The 25,884-nt window shown below is 37.5% G+C and overlaps 1 protein-coding gene across 3 annotated transcripts; it reads right to left on the bottom strand.

The window, feature by feature from the left end:
* Positions 1-1,684: 1,684 nt before the first annotated feature.
* On the bottom strand, positions 1,685-24,248 carry LOC122667760 (transcription factor LHW-like). 3 transcript variants are annotated; one of them, XM_043864170.1, is made up of 11 exons: positions 24,215-24,248; positions 10,930-11,258; positions 9,908-10,126; positions 9,707-9,788; positions 9,206-9,247; positions 9,041-9,100; positions 5,245-7,119; positions 4,855-4,956; positions 3,323-3,463; positions 3,119-3,244; positions 1,685-2,117 (listed from the first exon to the last, which is right to left on the bottom strand). In XM_043864170.1, exons 2-11 carry the CDS (start codon positions 11,019-11,021, stop codon positions 1,941-1,943), a joined length of 2,916 nt encoding a protein of 971 aa, XP_043720105.1. In that variant the 5' UTR covers positions 11,022-11,258; positions 24,215-24,248; the 3' UTR covers positions 1,685-1,940. The 3 variants fall into 3 exon arrangements, with proteins under 3 accessions (XP_043720105.1, XP_043720106.1, XP_043720104.1); XM_043864171.1 differs by lacking the exon at positions 24,215-24,248 and having other exon boundaries at positions 5,245-5,969; positions 6,033-7,119; positions 10,930-11,578; XM_043864169.1 differs by lacking the exon at positions 24,215-24,248 and having other exon boundaries at positions 10,930-11,578.
* Positions 24,249-25,884: the final 1,636 nt, after the last annotated feature.

Here is a 25,884-nt window from a genome sequence, read left to right as displayed (position 1 = left end):
AGTTTAATATCTTATAAGACTATATGATATACCTATGGCAGGCTCACCAATGAACAGGTGCCATGTGTCTCTCAAAAGATACCATATTTTATTTAATCAATTTCTACTTAACTCCATGGAAAGAGTGGGAAACTTACTTATGATATAGGTAAGATCATCTTCCGAATAGCCAGATGACACGTATTGGGAATCCAAGCTTGAAACCACATGAACAACTTCACTTGTGATCGGTTCAAGAGCACAAGAGAGCCGTAAGGCCAAGATTCTCCAAACCGAACTTGTAACTAAGACATCCCATACGGCCACTCAATTTGAGATTCCCCACAACGCCAATTGCAAATCGGTTAAATGGTTCTCGCTCAAGAAGGGCGCGTCTTGCATGAACACAGGATCATTTGAACCTGATACTTCTTGTGAACTCATACCACTTCTTCTTGATGACATAAATAGAACCACAATGACCAAAGGACACACGAGGAAACCATACCATCTTATGCCTACTGCTCTTTCTATCTTTGTTCTATAACTGTTATTTCTCTGAAATATGACTTAGGCGAAGAGTCTCCCCTCTTCCACTGTCTCTAGACTTTCTGGTGTGCAAGTTCACCTTGCGGATCTCGACAGCAACATTACACTACCAATTAGCTTCAGTTGATATTTCCCTTGGCCAATACCAATCTGGATCGCCCTGAATCTGTTCAAAATAGGCAGAATTGCCCCCTACTTTTTAATAAAAATCAATTTTTATTACTTCATAACCCTTGGGTCATACCAGTGGATAGATATCGGATCAATCAATATTCAGGATTAACTTCAGCCGATACCAATCAAGACAAATCAACCGATCAAATCCCAAGATTATGAACCATGGGTTTGAGGCCAGAAAACAGACCGTGTGGTCTAGAAGACGAGAGAACACACCAGCCCAAGGAATCTAGATTCCAAACCACGAAAATAGAATAGTCCACTCCCTATTGGTAAACTACCCTCTTTTTTTATTGTTCTCCCTACAAAAACAAAAAATGTAAGTCTCGAGTACATGATTTCTACAGTTAGGAATGTTAATATAAAGACTCCATCAAGAGAAACTAAAGGGAGGGAAAGGAAAGGAAAATAAAATCGAATTTAAGAAGAAAAAAAATTTATGATCATTACCAAACATGACTGTCACCAACTCCAAAGCATTTCTAATATAGTTATTAAATTAAAGCTGTAATCAGTTAAAAATAATATAGTTACTAAATATGATAAAATTTAAAGCAAATTACACAATCATGCAAGGGAACGCTTACAGATTTTACTTTCTTTTTTTAAGCCAAATTGACTTCCCTTTCCATCTTTACTTGCAACCAGACACAACCTACGCATGACTACAATGCAAATGGCTAATGAACCAGTCAGTATAACAGTACCTGAATACATGTGGTCCAGGAAATCTGCCCAGAATCTGAGGCTAGATAAATATACACCTCAACCCCTTGATTCTACTACCCTGCCCCTCCATTTCTTTTACATTTATAAAACCAGAAAGCCAGTCAGCCACACCAATGAGCTTGTTCACAATTAACTGTACGTCCCAATACCAATTCCCACCGAAAAGAAAAGAAACACCCCCTCCACCACCCCCAAAAAAAGCAAAAAAGCCCTGCAGAAATTCTTTTCTTATGCATGAATATCTTGATGATTTGGGCAACTGTTGATCAGCAGATTCCAGTAACATTTTACGGTCAAATACATTCTACCAGGTTCGAGGAGCTATCAACAACCTAAACAGTTTACCCACTCTACTGACGTCAGTTATAGTATAGTCCAGTCCACGTAAGGACTAATCAATAAGAGTTAGAACCACCTGAGAGACTGGAATTCATGCCAGTCATGGCAGGCAAGACGCAAAGCCCGCTCTCAACATGCCCAGAATCCAAAAAGATAGTATAGGTAGCTTACTGCAAGCTATTACATGGACCGGTTGCAGGTATGGATGCTTGATTGAAATTGTTATGTACCATCAGATTGCTGCTATCAATGCCTTTCAGTGTCCGTGAATTGCCCATGCCGGCTTTCTCCAACAGCTGAACAAGTGACAGAAAAATTTCCATCCTTGAGACATCCCTGTTTGCCTGTAGACATAAAATATGATATACGAGTGAGCAAGAGGGAGAATGGAATTCTATCTTCAGGGGAAAAAAAAAGTAAGGATATTTTGCCTACATTAAACGATGTCTCAGACATTAAATTGAAGACTAATAATACCTGAGCTTTTTTAGGGAGGAAGAACTATCTCTTCTATTACTAATCCATTGATTTATGCCAGCACCAAGACCCCAGTGACAGCAATACTACAGGGTTGTATAAAAGACTAGAACTTTTTTCTTTGGGAGAGACCCAAAGACAGGGTCGTATAAAAGACTAGAATTTTTTTCTTTGAGAGAGAGAGAATGTCATGGAGAGCAAACTCGATATATGTATAATTTCCAAGATTAAAAAAAAAAAAAATTGTATGAATCTTGAACAATATGCAGAGTGTGGCACTCTCAATGAATAAGACCACAATGATTCATTTCAGCTATCTGGGTGGGATGTAAACTGCTGTAATGTAAAATCTTTTATGAAGAACAGACCAATAACATGACCAAAAGATTAGTAAACCAGACAGAGCCTGCGAGGCAATCCTTATGCAAATGAATTGAATACATCTTTTGGATGGCTTGGAATCTCCTATCACAATCTAGAGTATGAAGCCTCAGTTTATCCATTCAAGTATAAAGAATAAATATTTACATCAAGGATCATAACATGTACAATGATTGCCCCTAATATGTACATATTCCTAGAATCGTCAAATTGTTCCTAACATGAGTATGCAACAAGTGAAGTGGCTTGAGCCTTGAGTATACAAGGGCCAGTTGTATATGAGGTATTGAAACAATTAGTCATGACAACATTTTACCAAAAAAAAAGCCATAACAACAGGCTCCCACATTTCATCTAAAAGAAGAAACATAGGCCCCCATCATAACATTCTTCAGCTAGGAACCAGAATATAAATGAAGCAAGAGGTTAACGAGCTACACCAGGACGGAGGGCCAACAAAGTTAACGCCAAAGTTAAATGGTTTTACCTCTACCGCAAAGTGCGCCCAGACCTTGTCGTTCCGAGATTCCATAATGCCCTTCAGAATGGTCAGTCCCAATCCTCTAATTATATCGGCAATCTCTAGAAAGAAACCCCGTTCCTCACAAAGCATCTATAAAGGAAACAACCAAAATACAGAATCAGCAATCTCCCAAACCAAAGTTATGGGACAAAAGCCAGTAATAATTACCTCCACAAGCATATGACGAGGTGTATTTAAATCCTCTACTACAATTGGATAGATCTTTGATTGGGAACCAACTTCATATGCCCATGTCGCTCCTCCCTCAAAGTTGTCCTTTAGTAGCAGCCTACCCTCCTTACTGATAATCTGTACATTCATTAAAAGACAAGAAATATACCATCTTAGAGGCAGACCTTTTCATTTTTTTCTTTTTCCCCCTGATAAGCCCTCAGGGGATACTTCTATTGGATTCCAATTACTGCTATAACTCTACCCCAAAAAAAGAAAAAGTTACTTCTGTAATTATCATATCGTTGGTATGCAGTCCAACTAAGCGTTTGTTGGGCTCTCCAAATTCTACTCCAAGGCAGCTCTGGTGGTGGCACCCAGAAAAAGTCCAATATGTTGCTCACAACCTCCTCAATTCATGCTTAGTTTAAGCCCTAAAGCACTTTTTCCATGTGGCAAAAATACACCAACTTCTAGCTATGTTTGACGTAAATTCCTAAAAAGTCAATATTTGAGAAGTACAATTACAAGGGGAAAAGTAAACAGCATGGTAGGCCACAAAATTCAGTTTGTAATAAAATTGAGGGGTGACAAATCCATAGGGTACTGTATCCATCCAACCACTGGTAGGGCAAATCCAGTGCCCCACCTGAGAAAGGTGGGTGGGTTTATCAAAGCAACTTTTTCCCATCATAAACTCCTAAAATTGTACCAAAGTCGCATGATTATTGACACACGAATACGATTATATTATCTGCCACTCAAAGAGAATAAAACACGTTGTAAACAAAGCATATAATATGAAAGGAAAATGTTAAAATACCCCAAGGTCCCCTAGCCAGCTGACAACCAAATGAAATAGCAAAGATTAATTTTGTTTTTGACTTTTTTTTTTTTAATCTTGTACAGCAGCTAGAAAATAACTAGTCCATAAGCAAATGATCAGATTGCCCAATCAGAACACGGGGCCCAAGAGGTAGCTGACCTGGGGGGGGGGTCCTAGCATTGCTCAAGGACATATGATGACATACTATACGTCTATATTATATAAAGTGTTCCCATTGTGGACCCAAAAGGAAGCCAATAAAGCCTTCCCCAAGCACTTGGGCTCAGCCACATGAATCCTGTTCCCACCATGCACGAGCAACAAATTATTGTGGATTCTGTTCTAACAGAAATCACAATCTTAATTTTTTTTAATTTACTGTAATATTGAAGAAACTTGTAGAATGGAATTATAGATAGTGATACTCCACAACTTCTGGACAATTAAACTAGACACTTGGGCGCTGTTGGACTCTGCCCAAAAAACTGTATTTTCAGTTTGAATACTCAATTGTCATTTGCAATTTTCCCACATATTCTACCATATTATTCCCCAGAAAATGCCACTGCACACTGCTTCAGTCGCTGTTATCAGACATAGATTCCATGTCCAGCTATCAGGTCTAATCCAATGCAACTTTAAAATAAAATAAAAAAAATTCATGAACAGGGAATGACACATTCAAAAAGGACAATAAACAAACCTTAGACTCTCCAGATTGCTTTAGCTTATCTGCATGCTTTGTCACGCTTTGCAAGAAGAGCATGTGCTTAATGGTACGTTCAAGCAGTGCATCAATGCTACACTGTTCAAACAAATTAAGAAGCAAAGAAACCAAATCAGCCCTGCACAACACTAGAGATGGATGTAGCAAAAGACAGGAAATTGCATATAAATCACCTTTGCACCATTCGGTACAATCTCCCAAATGGTGCAAAGGTTGAGCATGTGCTTAATGGTACATTCAAGCAGTGCATCAATGCTACACTGATCAAACAAAATAAGAAGCAATGAAACAACATCAGCCCTGCACAACACTAGAGATGGATGTAGCAAAAGAGGATAGGGGAGAAGGCATATAAAAAAAAATCACCTTTGCACCATTTGGTACAATCTCCCGCAACTCCTTCACACGGTCTTGGATCATCTGACGATCTTTTGGCCGAGGTCTAGGACTCTCTCCAGGTCTAAGCCTTTTACGATTTGTTTTTGCTGTTTCATCAGGTCTCTTAGAATTGGCAGTTGAAATACTATTTTCTTGCTTCATGTTGTGACCATCTTCCATCCATAAACTGATTTGTGATTTATAAATGGGATTGATTTGAGACCCACCAGCATTCTCCACACTAGATCCAGATTTGAAAGAACTTGATTTTGCTATCGCTACCTTAGAAGGTGGAGGAGGACCAAACATATCTACTTTCATCTGGTCAGACACACTTACATGGTCATATGTAGGAGCATCTGAAATAACTGAAGAGCTACTTATCCTTGTCACTGTTGTCCTGCAAGAAACATTATCGTCTGAGTTCTGCTTAGAAGTAGAGTGAGCCTTAGAAACCACAGCATCCAACAGATGATCAGTCCCAGTTTCACAGAAAATCCCACTTTCTGAGATCCCATCATTCATTGCATAAAAATCAGGACCAGCATCCATCTGTGTTAGGCACGTGGAAACATCCGTAACCGAACTGTGCAAATTTGCATCTGTTCCATGCATAAGAAAATCACTCCCAGTGCCACATAATAGTTTGCTTTTAAAATCCAGACCCAAGATATCAAACAAGTCTTCGCCTGAAGAATGTCGAACATGTGCATCTTTAGGGACATGTTGCAGTGCAATAGTTCCCCTCTCACACTCCTGACTGGTCATCGGGGAATCTTGAATAGTACCAGACACGGTCCCACTTCTAGAAATATGATCATCCTGATATCCTGGTGGGATATTAAGGGCCTGAAACAAGTCCTCGACTCCATGTTCTCTTGCCGAAAACTCAGTTTGAGCATGCTTTTCATCATTGGAGGAGCGGCTTTGATGGGAACAGCTTGGAAGCATGACACTTGCATTTGACTGATTTGCATGGTTGGACAAGGAAACCATCTTTGTGTTTGACGAATTTGAATGTGGACCAACTCCCTCTTGAAGTGGGAATTGGGGGTTATTGTCAGCTGATCTACATTGCATTGAACGTGAACGTGGAAATGAGGTCAGTGTTTGACGACCACTTCCAGCATTAGGTAACTCACTTCCTCCAAGCAGCGAGGCAATAATAGAATCTTTCAAATAATTAGGAACTCCAGCTTTGCTGGCCCTTGCTTCTGTTGCAGTGCTACTTGATGCAGGTATACTGTTGTTAACAGGGCCCTGTAACCTATTACCTGACAGGATCTGTTGTTCCATAAATTTTAGGCCAGTAAAACTCACACTTGATTGGCCAACCATATATTGGTTACTGAATCCAGAACATGTATCATATTGAGAACTCCGTGGGCTGAACCGTCCACCTAAATTGGAAGGGAACACTTCAGAGCCCATGGATGCAGTTTCTTGTTGACCTCTAAGAGGAAGATTTGACTTCACCATTGGAGGATCCTTTGCTTGGAAGAGGTCATTAGGAGATTCAGAAGTAGATGGGGCCACTCTAGGAGTGGTTTGCAATGCTGAAACATTAACTGGCACGTTGTCCTGAATCTGTGTAATTAAAGAATGAGAAGATTGATGTGCACATCTTGAAGCTCGAGATGGGAGGATTTGTTGATTACAGCTGTTGCCTGCGAGTGGTGAGCATTTTGCCATTTTAGAAATTGTTTGCTCTGCTGAGACAGGTACTCCAACAGAGATAGGTAATCCAATCTTCTCGCTAGGATCTTTCTTCAAATAATTATGAGATAAGAGAGCACCAGGCACACTCCCTAGTTGTGCAAACAAACTCTTCACATTGTTCACAAAACCGATATTCTCCATTATCTGAAGCAAGAAACAAAAATTAAAATTCTAAATGCTGAGGAAGCAGCCAAACGAAGTGCTCATGTTCAAACAAATATACATTGCATGGACATGTTCAGAAATCTAGATCTTGACATATTCGGAAAGCAACTCAACAGGTACAGTATATCTTGGCAATATAGTAGCAATGAGACAAAGTCCCATGCCTAGGACATTGAAAATATAATTGAAGTGCAGAGGATGATCGGTGTGCAATAATCATGTACTGTTAATGCTTAACCGAAGCCCAACCCTCAAGTTTGAATGCTCAACCCTCTATGATCCAATCTAAGAACCAACTTGATATTGCTTTACTTTGGTCCCGGCTACTTGGGTTAGAACATAAACCAGGTTGGTAATACAAATGAAAATTAAAAGGTCCAATGATGGCGTCTGAACCAAAAGCCCAAGCTTCAAGGTGGAGAGGCCGTTCCTAGGGTCATAAGTCCAACATCCAAACACTGACCGATTGATGTGAACTAACCCCCCCCCTTATTCCTGATCGTGGAACAACACTCACTGCATCAATTCCCCGCCCCCCCTTCCCCAGCTTTGGGCCATGGGCACCCACATAACCAATGCACAAACAACCCGCTCTGATACCACTTTGACTGTATCCAACACAAAAGCCCAAGCTTCAAGGTGGCCGCACACCACCCAACCGATGTGAGACTAAACTCCCCCCATTCTTGCCATGGAGCTGCACACATCATCATCCAATTATAGCTATTTATCAAAAAATATTAATAATAACAAGATAGTTCAACTAATACCATAGATCCTAAGTAAATGTCATAAATCATAATTGATCGAATGTTTGGGTGGCGCACATAGATTTTAGTATAAAATATAGCACATGATATGCATAATGGGGTTCAAATAGGGTTAGATAAAATCTAAACCCAGCATGACCCACAGTTGGGTGTTTTCGTTGGGGTCAGATCCTAAGTCAACTCAACTCAGCCTTATCCCAACTCAATGGGGTCAGCTACATGGATCCTATTTCTCCAATCAGATCTATTCAAAGCCATACAAGATTCCAATCCTAAATTATAAATGTCTTTCCTCACCACTTCTCAATGATTATTTTGGGCCTACCTCAAGTTCTTTTAGCTCCTTCAATTTGAAATAAATCACTTCTCCATGTTGGGGCATTCAAAGGCCTCCGTTGTACATGTCCATGTCACCTAGACAAGTTTCTCTCAACTTATCATGAATAGGAGCAATGCCCAGGTTTGCTCTAATTTGTTATTTCTTTATTTTATCTTTTCTCGTTTTACCACTCATCCACCGCAATATCCTCGTTTCAGCCACAGTAAATTTGTTTAAATGTTTTTCTTTACTACCCAACTTTCAACCCTATATGTCATTGTTGATCGTATAACTATTCTATAAATTTCTTTTTTAGGGGGATATTTCACAGTCCAATTTAAACGCAAACTCAAGATCAGGTTTAGCTTAAGCCCATCCTATGTTGCACCCACACTTGTGATAATTAAGTGGATAGGAGAAACTGCATTAACCATATAAGTGATTGTAACTAACATATAAATTGCTCTCCATGAGAAATCGCCATGCTCTTTTGTAAAGAAATACAACTAGGGGATGCAAGAATTATCCTATGGATGCAAAATTTGAAGCTACAACTAACACGAGATTCTGTCAATTGGGAATCTCAGAGGAATAGTAAGAAAGCCCAACTTATTAAGGGTTATCCATATTCTAGTTTTTCTTTTTTGCTTTTTTTTCTTGGGGGGGGGGAGGGGAGGGGGATGGTTAGAAAAACCATCACCCTGAGATGATTCAAACTAACGCTGCAGAGAGGTAGACAGATACCGCTGCATTGTGTTCTTCAGAATCCACTTCTTCTCAAAGAAAGAACTAGTCTGAAATAAAAACTTACTGCTAGTGTGGAAGCAAATTGAACGACACCATGCGGAAGCACAGGAATAACTGCAACTGTCTGCAAGGAAACAAACACTCAGTACTAAACAAAGCACAAATATTGTAGCTCTCTATCTCTATCTCTCTATCTCTCTCTCTCTCTCTCTCACACACACACACACACCTGCATACCAGCCGAAAATTGGTGGTTCACCGCAGTCATAACCTGAAAGCATTGATAGGAGTATAAGCCACACACTTTACTGTATTGTTAAAATAAAAAAAAAGACATGTCTGACCTACTCATGATATTCAGAAACACACTTCACAAGAAGAGATCAAGCAGGGGAGAAATGGAGATCTTCCATCAATCAATTCCTCAAATATGCATATAATTGTAGTTACCTCTTTTGTTCCTATTTACTAATATACAACAAATCAGCAAAGAGATACTAGAATTCTAAATAGCCATGAAACATTGAATGAGATCAAAGAATCCAGCTTATTTCACAAATACCCATTTTGGATATATTTTTTTTTTTGGGTTAAGTCTTGGATATTTCAACTGGCAAGAAACAGCAGCTTTCTCTTGAGAGAAGAATTGTAACCTATTTAAGATCCTATGTTTCGTAACAAGTTACACTGTTCATCAACTTGTCACTGGCAGAATTAGTTCCAGCAATACCTCTGATGGATGACTTCCCCCCATGAGGTTTTCTTTAAGAATCCACAGATGACTTCCAGTGAAAGCAGCACGTCCAACCATTCTGCTAATGCAGCAACGAAATAATTGTTATTAATCTTACTGGATCACTCCAAAAAAAAAACAACATAGAAGAAGTCAAAACAAAGACTATAGTAGATGGGAGAATAAAAATACCCATACCCTTCTCCAACAACATGAACCTGATTATTCATCATCATCTTAATGAGAGAACAGACTCTATCCTCAACTTTACATCCAAGCCAAGAAAGCTGAGTTTCAGGAGAACTCCCAAGTCCTTCCCACTCTTTTAGAAGCGCTTCCGTGCTTTCAAGCCCAGAAATACCCAGGAGGGAAGAGTACCGTGCAGGCTCGTAATGACATTCTTCCCAAACCAAAAGCCTGTCATAAAGAAAACTTATTTAGTAAAGCTCAAAATTTTTTTTTTTTTTTGGGTGCAAAGTACAGCTCAAGAATTAAGAGCAGAAAATATAGATTAAATGACTGTTGATAGAAACAATAGGATATTTTTCTTTTCCTTGTGAGTCATCTACAGATTATAGAGTATTTTGACCATAATCTTTCAATAACCTTGAAGTGTATGCTAAATATGGAAGATAACATCCAGTCACTGTCTTAGAACTTATTTCAGAAGAGACCAGAAGATTAAAAAGAAGAAGAAATCCGAGTGAGAAAAAGACTAGGGTCTGAAGCTTTCATCCTCTAACCTTAAGAGTCTTAGACGACACACTTTGGTAGTTTAAACTAGATAATGACAAGAAGAAGAAACAATCATGAAAGATACATCACCCAGTGTACACCAAAATCCAAATCAGAATAGATTACCTCTGAGATATGTTTCAGCGGCCATACATCAGGCTAATCTAATCTTAAATCCAACTTTCCACTGAGATTCTTAAAGACAAAACAGACCAAACATAACATTCCAAAAAAAAGAAAAAGGCTTCAAAATTACAAAGAAAAGAAATAGGAAAAATAGTAAACAATAAAGCAAGAGAAATAGCAAGGTACAGCAGAAATGAATCTACCTCACAACAGAAAAAGAGAGAAACAAACAAACAAATACATAGTCGCTTCTCCAATACTCAAAGCATTGAAAGTAAAAACGAAAAGCGCATCTTCCACCAACTAAAAGCAAAAAACAGTAAAAGCTACAAAATATACATCAAATGCTGCGGACTTACGTCGGATTCCGGCAACCGATCTTCCAGAAAACTCCATAGGACCACTGATTTTCGACGCAGATGATCTTAAGAGCTTCTTTCAAGAACCCCATCACCTCCTGCGACGAATCTCGAAAAGATAAACTGAACACAGTAAAGTGACGAACAACAACAACTGAAGAACTTCAATGCCGGAATCTGTAAATATTCCGGCGGAGAAACTTTGGTCTAACTTCCACGGCACGATCCTCTTCCTGCCTGTTTAGTCCTGACACCACTAGTTCTCTTTCTCGCCGCTTCCAAATTTCCGACAATCAACTTCCGACTACCCATTCTCAGGCGAAAAGAAGCTCTAAAAAGTAGATAAGAAGAGAGGAAAAGAAGAGAGAAGAACAGAAGAACGGAAATATAAACGAACGAAACCCTATGAAGCGGAAGAGTAGGGTTCCTTCTCAAGAGCCTACACAAAGCCACAAGCTCTAATCTCGTACTCCACCATAACTTCCTCCATCTTCACTCTCTAACAATGGAAAAAATCTGAACTTCGAACCTAAAAGACAAGAAAATTCTTGAAGTTTACAAGGAACTTCTGAGCTCTACTTGTCTCTGTCTCTTCTCCTTCTCTCTCAGCTTCTGTCTCTCTTTCTCGCTCAGTTGGTGAAGTCGTCTTCACTGCTTCGCGGTTTCTGGTTATGTGATTCTCTAAAGATGCTAGTGTCGAGAAAGAAGAAAAATTGCAACTAATTAAATCCCAAAGCTGGGGGCGACGGGTCCAGAGGAAAAAGACATGCTTTATGCCTAAAATTACGGGTAAATGCCACTGTAATTCTGTCGTTTTTCGGTTTTTTCCTGCTCTTTGCTTTTGCACGGACAAGAAGACAGAAATGTTTAGAAGCCGAAATAAAACAATGTGACGCCGGTAGTGGGAGTGACTGTCTTACTGACGTCATGCATGATTGCCCTTGCTTTTCTCCTAAATTACTGAAATAACCACCAATTAAAAATTACTTTATTATTATTATTATTTTTTCGCTGTTGTTGTTTGCTCTGTTCTGTTCTGTAGCTGCGTTTGTGGAGTGTTTGATACGGTGCGGTAGAACTGTTGTTTGGCTGACATGTCAGTCATTGTCCTTTAACTTTTCTTTTTAAAAACTATTTTTTTATTTTTTATTCTTTTTTAATGGTTGTGATACTTCTATGTTCTATACTATCCCCAAGATCTCAAGGCCCTAAACACCCTTATTTTTTAAAATTAAATAAATTTAAAAAGGATAAAAAAGGATAAAAAAGGGATAAAAAGTTTAACAGTAGGTGGGTTGGTGGGTGAGCCACGTAGGTGTAGGTGGTTGGATGAGAATCCTAGATAGGTTAGCCCAAAACTTCCCAGACAAGATATGGCTTTACCCCACCTGATGAACAGCTGAGATTAAGTTACAAATGAGATAATATTTAGAACCGTTAGATTGAAACCTATAGTAGTGCTTTACTACTGTTCTAAGAGAAGTCATGTGACCCTAGGAGAATAAGAAAGATCTAGGCTGTGCTCCTACACGAATAAACAATATCTAAACTTTATTGACCGGACGGATTTACACAATAAAAGAGGCTGGAGACATAAAAAGGTGGAGAGGAGCATAGTTGGAGACACATGAGTTGTGATTTTTTAACTATTTTCGTCCCCCCTTCATCCCTCCCTTTTTTATCTTTTCCATCTTCCCCAAGCAAGAAAATGTGTGAAAGGTTCCTAGAATATTTATGATCGAATCACACCAGACGATAGAGAAATGAATCGTTTTTTATTTCATAAGTTCTCTTTTCGGTTCAAACTTGAATCAAATAAGATCAAGAAAATCGAACCGAATAGAAATTGGTTTCTATACTACCTTATGTTTAAGCAAAGGTTGTATTAGGAATTTGGGTAAAACTCACCCTTAAAAATTAGCTATTAAAGAAATGGTGTACAATTGCGTGGAACCAATAATCTCTTTCACGTGCACTTTCGATGTGTGCAATTAGTGCTTTGTGAATATTGGACTACTTCACTTCAATGTGGGATTATTGCTCTCTCGTGAAACCCCAACATATTGGTTCTATGTTTCTAAGAGACTATATTCTAAGATGGTTTTACAAAATAAAAAATTATTTCTAAAGTGGATTTTTAGAATGTTAAAATGTATAATAAGAGAATCCACTAAAAATAAATAAATATATATATATATATATATATATATATTTTTATTTTATTTTATTTATTTTTTTTTTTTTAGAAGGTAAATTTTAGTTATTCTAAGCTTATCCATTTTTGCACACACACACACACAAAAAAAAAAAACACTTATCTGTTCATGTTCTCAAATTAGATGTAAAATGAATCAAATTAAATGGTACAAAATGAAATGAATGTGAACCAACATTGCAAACCGCATGTAAGCCAAATGTAAACTGAAATGAAACAGATTTGTAAACTATTTTTTATAATTGACACTACAAACTACGTGTAAAACAGATTTGAATCGAAAAGGAAAATATAATAAAAACCTGTAAAATTGAACCAAAATGCAAAACAATTCTGATTTTGACTAATTCTATCCAATTCAATTTTAATTTGCGCCTTGTCAAAATGTAAATTAAATCAAAACCGATCAAAATAACCAGAACTGAACCGATTGACACACTTGAATAGCTGATAACAATAAAAATGTATGCATCTGCCAAAACTATTGGTTACTTCAGTCAAGAATTAATCTTTTCGTACTTAAAATCGACTTGATATAGATCGGTTTAGATATCATCGACGACCAATATATACAGCGATACCGTGAACAAAAATAGTGTCTTGTATGTAGAGATCTATGTTTTTTCCTTTTAATGCCATGGTTCAGGACTCCAGGTACTAACTACTATTAAGTTACTGACATAATACACCCATTTCGTTTGGCACAAGATGGACATACATCTAGTTTTTTATGTCATTGACTTCACATCCATCAGCTTTTTTGGCTATATATATTTGGGGGTAGCGTTCTCTATGGAGGAGCATAGGGGTCACACATGCAGCAGCCAATGAGAGTGCACATTGTGGCATCTGTGGGGATGAGATTTTCGCCTTTCATGAGATGCGAGGTAGTCATTTCATCCCCCATTGTGTCTAGGCGTGGCCTACACTCCCCCCATAGAGAACATTTTCTTTTATACACATATATATAACTGTTTTCATGTTGAAGCTAGTTTTGCATTCAATCTCAGTTGCACCAAAGGACGCAAATACCAACTTTAGGAGAGTGTCAAGTAACACGTCTTAACTTTTATCAACATATATTTTAGAATAACAACCCAAGGTCTACATACTCTCCTCCCGCAACATCTCTATAAATAAGTCATCTCATATAACAAAGAGAGATATGCAAGGAGGGTGTGTTGCAGTGGCGGAGGGGATGGAGGGTGAGTGATGGTCAAATACTGAACGACGGGCTCATCTTGGATGGGTGAAGTGTGGAATGGAGAAAGATGGGGGGCACGCAGGCAATTAATGTAGAAAGAAAGTACTGCTACATTAAGTTAATTCCCTTAAAACACGAAGATAACATGATATTAGCAGAAAACCGAAGTTCCCAAAGCAAAGAAAAGTGGAGAAGTGGAGAAGTGAAAACGTTAGTTGCCCAAAAAGGCTTGGGGAAGCAGAATCAGTGTTTAATAGATCGAAAATAAGAAAGGGACGATGAAATAAATGTTAGGTGGTTCTCTATTGGCATCAATGCCTTCACCAACATAATTACATACATTTCATCAATTCATCTAATGCTTGTTTGCCTAAAACTCACATACTTGGAGTGATCTCTGCCATTCAATTGATGATTACTCTATTCAATTATCATTGTTGGAATCTATAATTTTTGGGCAAGAGATTGTTATCTGATTGTATAGTGTATGCGTCAATATGGGGGTCAATGAGACTATACGCATGGACATCAATAGAGATGTGATTTTTTGTTTTTTTTTTACTAAGGTAGAATGGTACTTTCGCGATTAAATAATGTTCTTTTTTCCATAATTTTTATATGATATTTGATTGATTTGACTAGCTTATTAGGATAAGGCATCTCTCCATCGATATGGGGACCCACATTAATTAGGTTTAATGATCACAACTATGTAAGTTGATCATTGCATGGCTTTCGCTTAAAAGATTTAAAGATAAATTTTTTCTACATATATGCTATTATCCTTCATACTTAGATGGATTTTTTATTTTATTTTTTATTTTTTTGCAAGGGACCGACCCACTAAAGGTCATATAAGGGATCCACATAATGATCAAAATGGGGACTCAAGACAGCCACACACTCCTCTTGGTAAACAAGTAAAGAGTACATGATAGTTTTGAAACCAAATATGTCATCAATGGGAAGTTTACGAGCACTTTCCTAAGGAAATAGTACTAACAACCACAGCAAGCCTTAGATTGGCAACTAAATCTAACTTTTTTTTTGTTTTTTATGAAAGTGTAATCACACAAATCACACATCAATCCCAAAAAGTTAATCGATCTTTAAGACCATGCAATGGTGGATATACACAATACACGCCACAACTAAATCTAACTTGATAACTTGAGATGGACTCCTTTTATGTTGTAGTAAGTCGTCTAAGAATGATAATTGTAGATCATGCATCTACATGTTATTGCTTAAATGCCTTTAATGTCAGGAGTTGGCTGGTTTCACAATCATTATATTGATAGATCATGCATGACTACATGCATGTGATCGACTTTTTGGAAAATCCATATAATGGATTGTGAAAAATCCACTAATTTGAGAAAAAGAACGTTGCTTGATCGAACACCCCTAACTTTAAAATAGGGTTGACAAAATGATCATCCCAACCCTCTCTCTCTCTCTCCCCCCCCCACCCCCACCCCCACCCCCACCCCCACCCTTAACTTTAAAATAGGGTTGACAAAATGATCATCCCAACCCTCTCTCTCTCTCCCCCCTCCCACCCCCACCCCCACCCCCATGTTGGATATCTAGTGTGCACGTGCTTTCATTAGTCCCTGTACTGGTTTTGAGGCCATGCGACCAAGTAGGGTTCTCTCTCCCAACTAATTTTTATATGGAAAAGATATAAAAGAATATATACAAGGGCAACATAGCAATCTTTTTTTTTTTTTTTTTTTATCTTTTTCACATTTAAATTGACAGTGAGGCCACATCTCTTACAGTGACTTTCAGTTTAAAATATTTATTTATTAATTAATGCTAGTTACAATGATATTAACAGATTATCTTGTTTGGTCAAACTAAGTAATCCAATCCAATCCCTTTCACAGTTTGACCTCCATATACAGTGGCTCTTGTAAGAATGGTCAAGATTGGAGGCTATTCCTGCCGCCACTTAATAAAGAAAGAATCTCACAACTTTGAGGTCGGTGGCATTCAAGATTTGAATCACTTTTCATGTTGAAATGCAAAAGCAAGAAGGGATTGATCATGAAAAAATTATTACTACAGGAGGAGGATTAGTACTATTGTGAAAGAGTTTTTTTGTGGGAAGCGTGGCTCCTGTATATGTAGAAGCATTAATAAGATAGACATTTTCCGTGCCTTTCGAGGGGGTTACGGTGATCATTTCATCTTTTTTTGTGTTTGAATACAAAGACCATTTTTATCTATAAAAACCATTCTCCCCATGTATTTTAAGGAGAAGTTACAAAATATTTCTTTTTATCTTCTTATTGAAATTTAGCTTTGGATGTTTTTCCTACGATGAGATTTGTACTTTTGAATTCTTGGAAAATTATTTTTTTAACCAAACATTTTTTATGTGGAAACTTTAGTCTCCCATTAAAAGTGGAAGAGATTGAAGAAAAGTTAATTTATGTGTTATAATATGATTTATACAGATTAACATGCCCTATAAGAGTGGTAACTTTCCTTTGGTTGCTTGAATTATGTTTCCTTAAAGAAGTGTACCTCATTCAAAAGTGAAAATGATTTTTACATGGTAGTAATTTATCTATCAGTTAGCAATCAAATGATGCAAATTAATCCAAAAGACTAATTAATAGCGGACACATTTTTGATATAACTTTTTAGGAAGAGAAGAAACAAGATGGGCCACAAGGAGAAAAAGTTAAAAAGAAAAGATTGAAAGGTAGTCTCTTTACTCTTGTGTACTGTACGTGGGTAGTAAGGGAAGTAAGTCAACTAATCTGCTATTTTCTTCCTTGATTTCTTTTTATTTTCCCATCCTTTAAAGAGCTTATTTTTTTTGTTTTTTCATATCGTGTAAAAAGGAGGTTTCAATTCTGAGGAGATCCTTCGGAAACAAGGACTTCCACATACCCAAATAAGGGTAAGACAAAGCCTATTTTGAAATAGTATGGACACAAATATTCTCATCTACTCGGAGCCCATCATCAATCACCACCTTCAACCCAAGGCAAACAACCCTAGCTTGCTTCCACAGTAACTGTTGAGCCAGGAAAGGTATATATGCTTAGAGGCAACCAAATAGAGACGCCCATGGTCATCAAGAACCGCCACTCCCATACCCATGACCCTAGGACTATGGGAGAGGGACTTATCAGAGAATATGTGGTAGGAGCCCTGATCTATCAAAGGCGAGGAGGGGGTGAGTAGAGGCCAAGGGACTAGTCGGAAGGGGTGGGGAGAGAGCTAATAATGTTTCCAAACCCCCCCCCCCCCAGTTCACCTAGTCAATCCAAGGGTGAAAAGCAGAGGCACACTCTACCTATATGTCATAGCATTCTAATGCTTCCAGAGTTCCCACAGAATAACTGTATGGGCAAAGAAGCACTTGGAAAATTATCTCTTCAATTTATCTGCCCATCAATTTCCTCAATTCCATCTAATAAGAGGAGGTGGACCCCACCTAGACAGTGTGTTCGGGCAAGGGTAAAGTGATCATTTTCATATCCCCTATTGGATAGAATTGAGAAAATTGACGGGCAATTACATCGAAGGGTAAAGCTTTGTTTCTTTTTTGTGGAGTTGGGAAGGCAGCCCCCAGTGACATAGTCAATTTGAGATAAATCAATCAAAGTGAGCCAACATACGCATGGAGATGCATGAGGCAAATAGGGTCTGGGGCCATTGTAACTGAACGTGCACAATAGACTTTGGCACACTCCCACAACTTGGGCAAATATCTAAATCCACCACACTTCTTCAGTGAAGGTTTTCAAGAACACCAATTAAGTTTGACGCAAGTTTTTCAAACAAAAGCCTGAACCTCAAGGAAAATTAGAGGACCATATAATTTTTCAAACCATCTTAAAAATAATTGGAACCCTAGCAGCAGAAGAAGAAGAAGAAGAAGAGGAGGGCAGGCAGATCGAGGGAAGATCCCAACCGATAGGCAGATTTTATGGAAAAGAGCCCCCTTTGTTTGGGGACCCCCAACAAAGTCTATCTTGGCACCCTTAAAAGAGCTTAATTTAACGCATGGAGTTTTAAACTTTTCATACCGTTTATATGTTTAACCCCACATGAATGGAATAGTTTATATGTGATGAGAAGGAAGAGGGGGGTGTGAAGTGTGCCACTCATCATTCTTCATGATGATAGGACGGAAAGCTATCACAGATATCCATGTGGAGAGATAGCCATGAGAGAATCTCAACTTACCCTAATAGCAAAACTCTCTCTCTCTTGCTTGGGGTAGAGCCATACAGGATAGGTTTAAGTTTATAAGTTTGCCTCAATGAAACCCATTACTTGGAACTGTTATAATTAGAGGATGGGAGGCATAAAGGCCTAAGTGGGGACATAACGCCTGGCAGTAACTGCTTAAATAATACATATAATGGCATTTATTAATTATTAAGTGGTAATTAAGTAATTTAATGATGGGTACGTGGGTCTCTAGGATGATCCGGTCCAGCTGCTCCTTATTCTATGATGGTGTGATATATGAGTTGGCCCAACCGGAAATCAACATTGGAAGGTTCAAGAGCAATTTGAAAGGTCCAGTTCAGTTGGAAAGGAAATATAAATTAGAGGGATGTAACACATAATAATAGCCCCTGATTGGTTGGTTGTTAGTGGGTACTCTACTCGGTTGGGATGGGGGTGGTGGGGGTGGGTAAGAGTTACTTACGACAGGCATATCTGGAACGTATCTCAAGTTAAGTACATTCCTGCCGCACAACCACCCCCCCCCCCCATTATGTTTCATTACACTAACCACACATCCAAAGCAAGTGCCATTGTCTTGTCCTTGTTTTCACTCTCTTTTTGTCCACATAAATTCAGTGGTATATTATTTTTGGGGGGTAACTTTCTCTGTAAGGGAGCGCAGGCCATACACATGCTGGTATCGTGGGGGTTGAGGCGGTCATTTCGTCCTTCACCATGTCTGGGTGTGGCGTTAATAGAATCGTTATTCCCTCCAATTCCTCACATGGGGATAGAAATGATCATCGTACCGCTTGCCCGAAAACACTGTCCAAGGTGGGGTCCACTCCTCCCTATTAGAGGAATTGAAGGTGCCCACGTATTGGAGGTGACAATTATTCGGCCCTGATATCCCCACGGAAAACTTTTCTCCATTTTGTTTTCCAAAATCAATGGTATTTTAATTTCTACAGGTAGGGCAAACCGGGGTTCAAGTTATGAGAATCATATTGTATTCGTTGATAAAAAGTGACTTATTTAAAAAAAAAATTAAAAATAAAATCATTCGATACAGAGAGAGAGAGAGAGAGAAAGAATAAAAGATTATCTAGTCTAATATGTTTGATTAGACTCAAATTTTGTGAACGTGTAAATCCCAAGATCATGTAATGTATCAAATTCAAATCCAAGAATTGATCGAGAGGTAAAATAAAGTTTTTAGAAAAATTTAAAAGTACTATGAAGGGAGTACAGATCAAGATATGGACTGTCATTACATAGGGCTATATGATTGCTTTTGACTAACATGGCAAATCCAAACCATGTGTTATCTATTGAGTGGGCTGAATTGCTACGTAGATCATCAAGAAAACTTTCTCTTGAAATGACAATGTAGTGGCAATTTTCCCACACCAATAGCTTAGGGGTCTTTTTCCACATTGGTGGCTCTTCTTGTCGGATAATAATATCTACATCTTAGGAATGTTTTTTAGGAGAAAGTTTTACATATTTCACCAACCCATATTAGGGTTCATAAACCCCTATATGGTTTTAGTATAAGTATCAAAATATCCTCCCGATATTCCTTGATGTCCATCCTTCAACCCCCCCGGCAAATGTATTCTCATTCACCTTGATTGAAAGAAAATTCGGTTCTATTTTCTACTTCATCATTTAATTTTGTGTTGTTTTTTTATTCAATCACACATGACATTGTCCCTCATCAAAATAACATTTTGGAAACTAGTTAAATCTCACTTCTATTTGATAAATAATGGCCTACAACAAAAGAAGAAAAATCCAATATATACATAGTGTGCATTATATCATTGAGATGAGCCCTAAACTAGGCTTGAGGTTTTCAGAGGAATCCTTGTTCTATCCGAGAGAAACTAACAAAATCATCCTTATGCATGTCAAAAGAAGCGAAGAGTGTTGAACTTGTTTATTTGTGTATGTGCATAACAATCTCTTCCACAAACATCGATTTTGCTACATAAAAAAATGATTTGATTATTTTAAATATTATGTAGACAAAGAATTCCCTCAAATTTAATGACTTATCTCAACTAATATGTCTCATCATGTATTAATATTGGTTTCCTTTTTCTTCTAAGGGTCTCCATTCTTCAAATAGATTTCACTTTATTTTCAACAAATTCTTAGAATAATGTATTGAGACATGGCCGAATCAGAGGTTTGAAATTCAACCTTGACTGCATAATAATGTGGCCAATATGTTCATGTCTCACTAAATACTTCCACATAGCTAAAAAAAAACTGTTTGGAATGTGGCAACTAGGAATGGCATCTCTCATTGTTAGTGCAGGAAACCTTATTCCTATATATAAAATTAGAAAAAAGGTTTTTTGAGCAAATGATAGTTATGAGAGAGAGTTATTGAAATTCACTTGAAAAAGAAAATTACTATTTCAAAGAACCAATTTGGTTTTATGTCAAGAAAATCCACAATGGAAGCTATTTACTTATTTAGGAGATGCATGGAAAACCATAAAGAGGGCAAGAAGGTTCTTCATATGGTCCTTATGGATATAGAAAAAATCATACGACGAAGTCCTTAGTGAATTAATCTGGAATATACTAGAGAAGAGGAGAGTGCCATGTAAATATGTGAACATAATTAAAGATATATATGATGGTGCGGTGACTAACGTAAGATCTGTGAGGAGTCAAGGTAATGAATTTCCAATTACAATGAGGTTACATCAGGGATCAACCTTAAGCACTTATTTTTTGTGTGCTTATTATTGATGACTTAACCAGAAGTATAAAAGATGAAGTTCCTTGGTGTATATTTTTTGCTAATGATATTGTTTTAGTGGATGAGACTAAAATATAAATTAACACTAAGTTGGAGGTATGAAAATCAACTTTAGAATCAAAAGGACTTAAAATAAGTAGAACAAAGATGGAATATATGGTGTGGTAACGATTGGCCACACTATGACAGTTATTGAGGTGGTGAATATTAATGAAAGGGAGATTCTACAAAGTGTTTATTTTAGATATTCGGGCTCAATAATAAATAAAGAAAGTGTTATATAGGATGATGTTGCCGAGGGGATTAAAATAAGATGAATGAAGAGGAGAGGTGCGATTAGAGTACTTTTAGATCGACGTATCCCTTTAAAACTTAAAGGAAAATTTTATAGGACTGTCATACAACTGGCTATGATGTATCATGTATGATGCGAAACCTTGGGCAGTTAAGAAATGTCATATAGATAAACTAAGTGTAGCAGATAGGAGGATGTTGAAATGGACGTGTGACAAAACTAGAAAAGGATAAAGTAAAGAATGACCATGTTAGAGCTGAGTTGGGAGTAGCTCCGATTCGTGATAAGTTTGTGAGAATCGTTTGAGGTGGCATGACCATGTTCAACGAAGACCTTGGATGCTCTAGTATGAAAAGGTTATTTGATTCAGATTAAAGGTACTGGAAGAGCTAGGGACATACCTAAATTAACCATATGATAAGTGATGAGGAAAGGGATGCATAGAGCTCTCGTATCATGTATAACTTCAACTAGGGACATACCTAAATTAACCATATGATAAGTGATGAGGAAAGACATGCATAGAGCTCTCGTATCATGTATAACTTCAACTAGGGACATACCTAAATTAACCATATGATAAGTGATGAGGAAAGACATGCATAGAGCTCTCGTATCATGTATAACTTCAAATAGAACTGATTGGAGAGTAAGGATCCATGTGGCTAACCCCATTTAGTTGGGATAAGGCTATGTTGTTGTTGTTGTTGTTCTTTAAGCAAACACCTAAGGCTACATTAACACCATCTCTCCATCTCTTTCATCCTCACATGAAATGACTTCTCTGTCCTTATTCACGAAACCATTCCGTCACCCCTCATTGGTGCACTCCTCTATGCCACTTGCTCGTGAACCCTCTCCCTATCAATTATATGTTCATGGTTTGTAAATATCCCTTCCGTGTCTCTCTTCCACTAATCTTAATAGTTCCAATTGATTGCATCTCTCTGTCGTTTATTTCAAGGCTGTCACAATTTCTTTGATTGAATAAGAATGCTAGCTAGTTCTATCCATCTAAGAAGTTGTAGAAGCATCATAAGTTAAAGAGTCTAATATGGATGGTTAATTGTAGTACTAATAAAAGCCAAAACAAGATATTTAGCTGAGGGAAGTCTTCTAAATCGAAAAATTGATTATATATTTTTCAAGATTTATTAATTGAAGTAACTAGTACCAACTGTATATATATATCAAACAAAATTTAAAATCAAATCATAAGGTTTGGTGAAAGTTGTTTTGGGAATGTTGGCGTTATGTAGTTGCAACTACATATCAAATTTGATTCAAACCATTCAAAATATATAATAATAGCTCTTGTGGGTTCCTAATCTCAAGATGTTATAAATACTGGATATGATTCTATCCATTCATTTAGTTGTTTGATTTGAGTGGTCACTAAATTACATAAACATATAAATTAACTCCATAATTAATCTAGATACATCTAGAGAACTCCTCCATTTATTTTATTTTGGAATTGCTGGTCATCTTTGGAACTATTATTAGAAAAACCTTGGATTTTACATGAAGTCTTACATCGAATTCCATACAGTAAACTAGAACACGACTTATCCACCCCCACCATGGAAAGGACTAGTATATCTTCATGCATTAACCTTAAAGTGGTCTCAAATCGGGTTTTATGTCCATGAACCCACACCAATAGATTTGGATATATAATTAATTAAGCCCATAAGAACTAATAACTATGGCATCAAATCATATCCATTCTCATTGATCCTTCCAAAATTCTATAATTGAAACAGTTGCCCTTATGCTCCCCGTGGCTAAGATATTATGGTAGTGTTTGGTATGCATTCTTGCAATGCATTCCAAGTGGATTTCGCATTCTTGGACAATAAAAACAGTTGATTTTATCGCCTTAGAATGTGAAATCGACCTATAATACATTCCAAGAATGCATACCTAAAACAACCTATATTCCAGCTCAAAATATCACTGTTTCTCTCATCAGAGAATAGGGAAGAGGACCACCATGTCCTATGGAAGAGGCTGGATAAGTGATGTGAGACAAGACAAGCTTTAGTTGTCACTGTTCAAACTTCACATTAGGTTTTCATGATAAATGAGTCACTTTCTGGGAAGTTCCATGTTTTTTTACCTAAAAAACCCACCAACAATGGACACTATGCTGGAGCATAAGATAAAAGATGAAACAGCTAAAGATGTAAACTAGAGAGAAAGGGCCAACTAGCAGATTAAGGCCCACAGGCAAAGCTTCCCATCTTTGGACTTTGCAGAAACTGTTTATACTTAAAAATACATCCTTCCCTCTCAGTGATTGTCTCCTATTTCTTCGCTTGCTTCCTCTTCTCTTGTCTTACTACAAAAAAGTGGAAAAGGTATACTAAACAATAGTCCTAAACAACAACAATAACAACAAAGCCTTGTGGAGTCATGGCCAGTATCCATCATATAAAGGACATACAAGAAACATCAGGGTTCACATGAAATAACAGATTAGTTTCAGCTGGAGGAAACACAAAAAAAAAAAAGGGTCAAGGTCACATAGCCAACCTTGGTTTGGACTTAGATTGCGTTCATCGTTACATAACATAGAAATCACACTAGAAAAAAAATGGACAATTAGCTAAAAGCAATGGGTGCTGTAACAAAATTGATTGCAAAAGAGAGTATATGGGCCATATTAAGATTGGAAAAAAATTCTCTTCAATTCTCTAAAGGTGCAGTGTGGTGCAGTTCAGGATTGAAAGCTTGACACTTAGCAGGCGTGGCATCCCTTATAGAAAGGCCCGCTTGATATACAAAGAAAGCTACTACCCAAAAAAAAAAAAAAAAAAAAAAACGATATCCAAAAAAAGCTTCACAATTTAATCGTTCAGGTGGATAACGTTGGGGTGAAAAATGGATGGAAGCAATCCCAGTTGCGCACACAATTGGTTGGTCTAATTTAGGGCCAAGATATGTGTGGCCCATAAATAGAAGCCACTAAGCCAATGACGCAAAACTTAATTAAGAGTCTAGGATCAATATCGGCTCCATTTTCTGGGCAGCTCCATTTCCCCAAGTTCCTCAAATAGGGGGAGGGAGTGGAAAATGACCAGCCTACCCCTACCCGGGTGGGGTCCACCTCCCTCTTTTAGAGGCATTTGGGAAAATGGAGCGGGCAGGAAATGGAGTAGATAATTTTCCGATGTCAATCGATCAGTTTAGGCTCGTTTTGATCGTGTTGTATTGGTTTCCGTCAAGTATTGGGCCAAACTGAAAGCAAACCACAAAGCTGAATACCGGTTTCGATGTTACATACAAGCATTTAAAAACAGTAATAAAAGCATATACATAATATATATATATATATATATATATTTTTTCCCGTTTTCATACCGGTTTCCTTATCAATATGGTTTCCGGTTAAAGTAGGGCCATTCGGTTGGTCTAATCGGCTATATTTTTTTATCAGGCTCCAAAACCTCCATCTGAAACTGCCTGCTTAGGGTTCGGTGTCGGTTCAATCCGATTTGTTCAGTCAGTCCAAGCAGTTTGAGTTGGATTTTGACATCCCTAACAAAACCCATCAAACTAATGGTTCTGTCTTTCTGGTTATAAGTTAAGGGTAGGAAAGTGAAATTAGTTAAAATAAAAATAAAAACTTTTCTAAACATGACTTTATAACTACCTTAAACTCTTACTAAATATTTTGAGGGAAAAAGAATGTTTCCTGGTCATATGGCTCCTGTGCCCAGACACACTCCCCCGAACTTTGTGGTGCCGGGAGTGCTCATAAATTACTTTTTCCCCTATATTGCTATGAATAGTGAGTGGAGGGACAGAAAAGATAAGGTGCTGTCTTTTGTTCCTCTAAGGTGTGTGACATTCTCCTTGGCTAGGAAAGAAGAAAAAGTGATAGTTCTATAATTATCAATGCCACTATTAAGGTGAGAGTATTGTATTTTTTTTTTTGTAAATCCATCTATTATTTTGATGAGTTATTTTGTTATCCAAGAGTGAGTCATTTCTCTTGATGCTTAGTAGCTTCTAGTTTGAGTAGAGTGGATTGTAATTTCATTATTTTCGTATTGAAATTTATCTGGATTAAATCCCATGGTTTTTTCTTTTTACCTTGGAAGGGTTTCCACATTAAAAATTGATGTGTCATTTTTATAGTTTAGCATGAATTTTAATTTATCCGCATTATTAATTTTACACATACTTTGATATTGTGTATCTCCATTCATTTGCACACAAGTTAGTGACAAACTGCTTGTTTTATAAGAAGG

Source organism: Telopea speciosissima, chromosome 7, assembly GCF_018873765.1.
Source record: "Telopea speciosissima isolate NSW1024214 ecotype Mountain lineage chromosome 7, Tspe_v1, whole genome shotgun sequence".
In the NCBI taxonomy this organism is placed as follows: domain Eukaryota; kingdom Viridiplantae; phylum Streptophyta; class Magnoliopsida; order Proteales; family Proteaceae; genus Telopea; species Telopea speciosissima.
The sequence above is the reverse complement of the archived record's forward strand: the minus strand, read 5'-3'. Positions and strand labels throughout refer to the sequence as shown.

What these genes read in the sequence shown, in the direction of transcription:
- LOC122667760 (XM_043864170.1), bottom strand. Translation starts at nt 11,021, where the DNA reads ATGGGGTTCTTGAAAGAAGCTCTTAAGATCATCTGCGTCGAAAATCAG. An exon ending in AGCAATCTGGAGAGTCTAAG is followed by an intron (nt 3,464 to 4,854) that starts GTTTGTTTATTG and finishes ATGAATGTACAG; the next exon opens with ATTATCAGTAAGGAGGGTAG. An exon ending in GGGCGCACTTTGCGGTAGAG is followed by an intron (nt 2,118 to 3,118) that starts GTAAAACCATTT and finishes TTATGTCTACAG; the next exon opens with GCAAACAGGGATGTCTCAAG.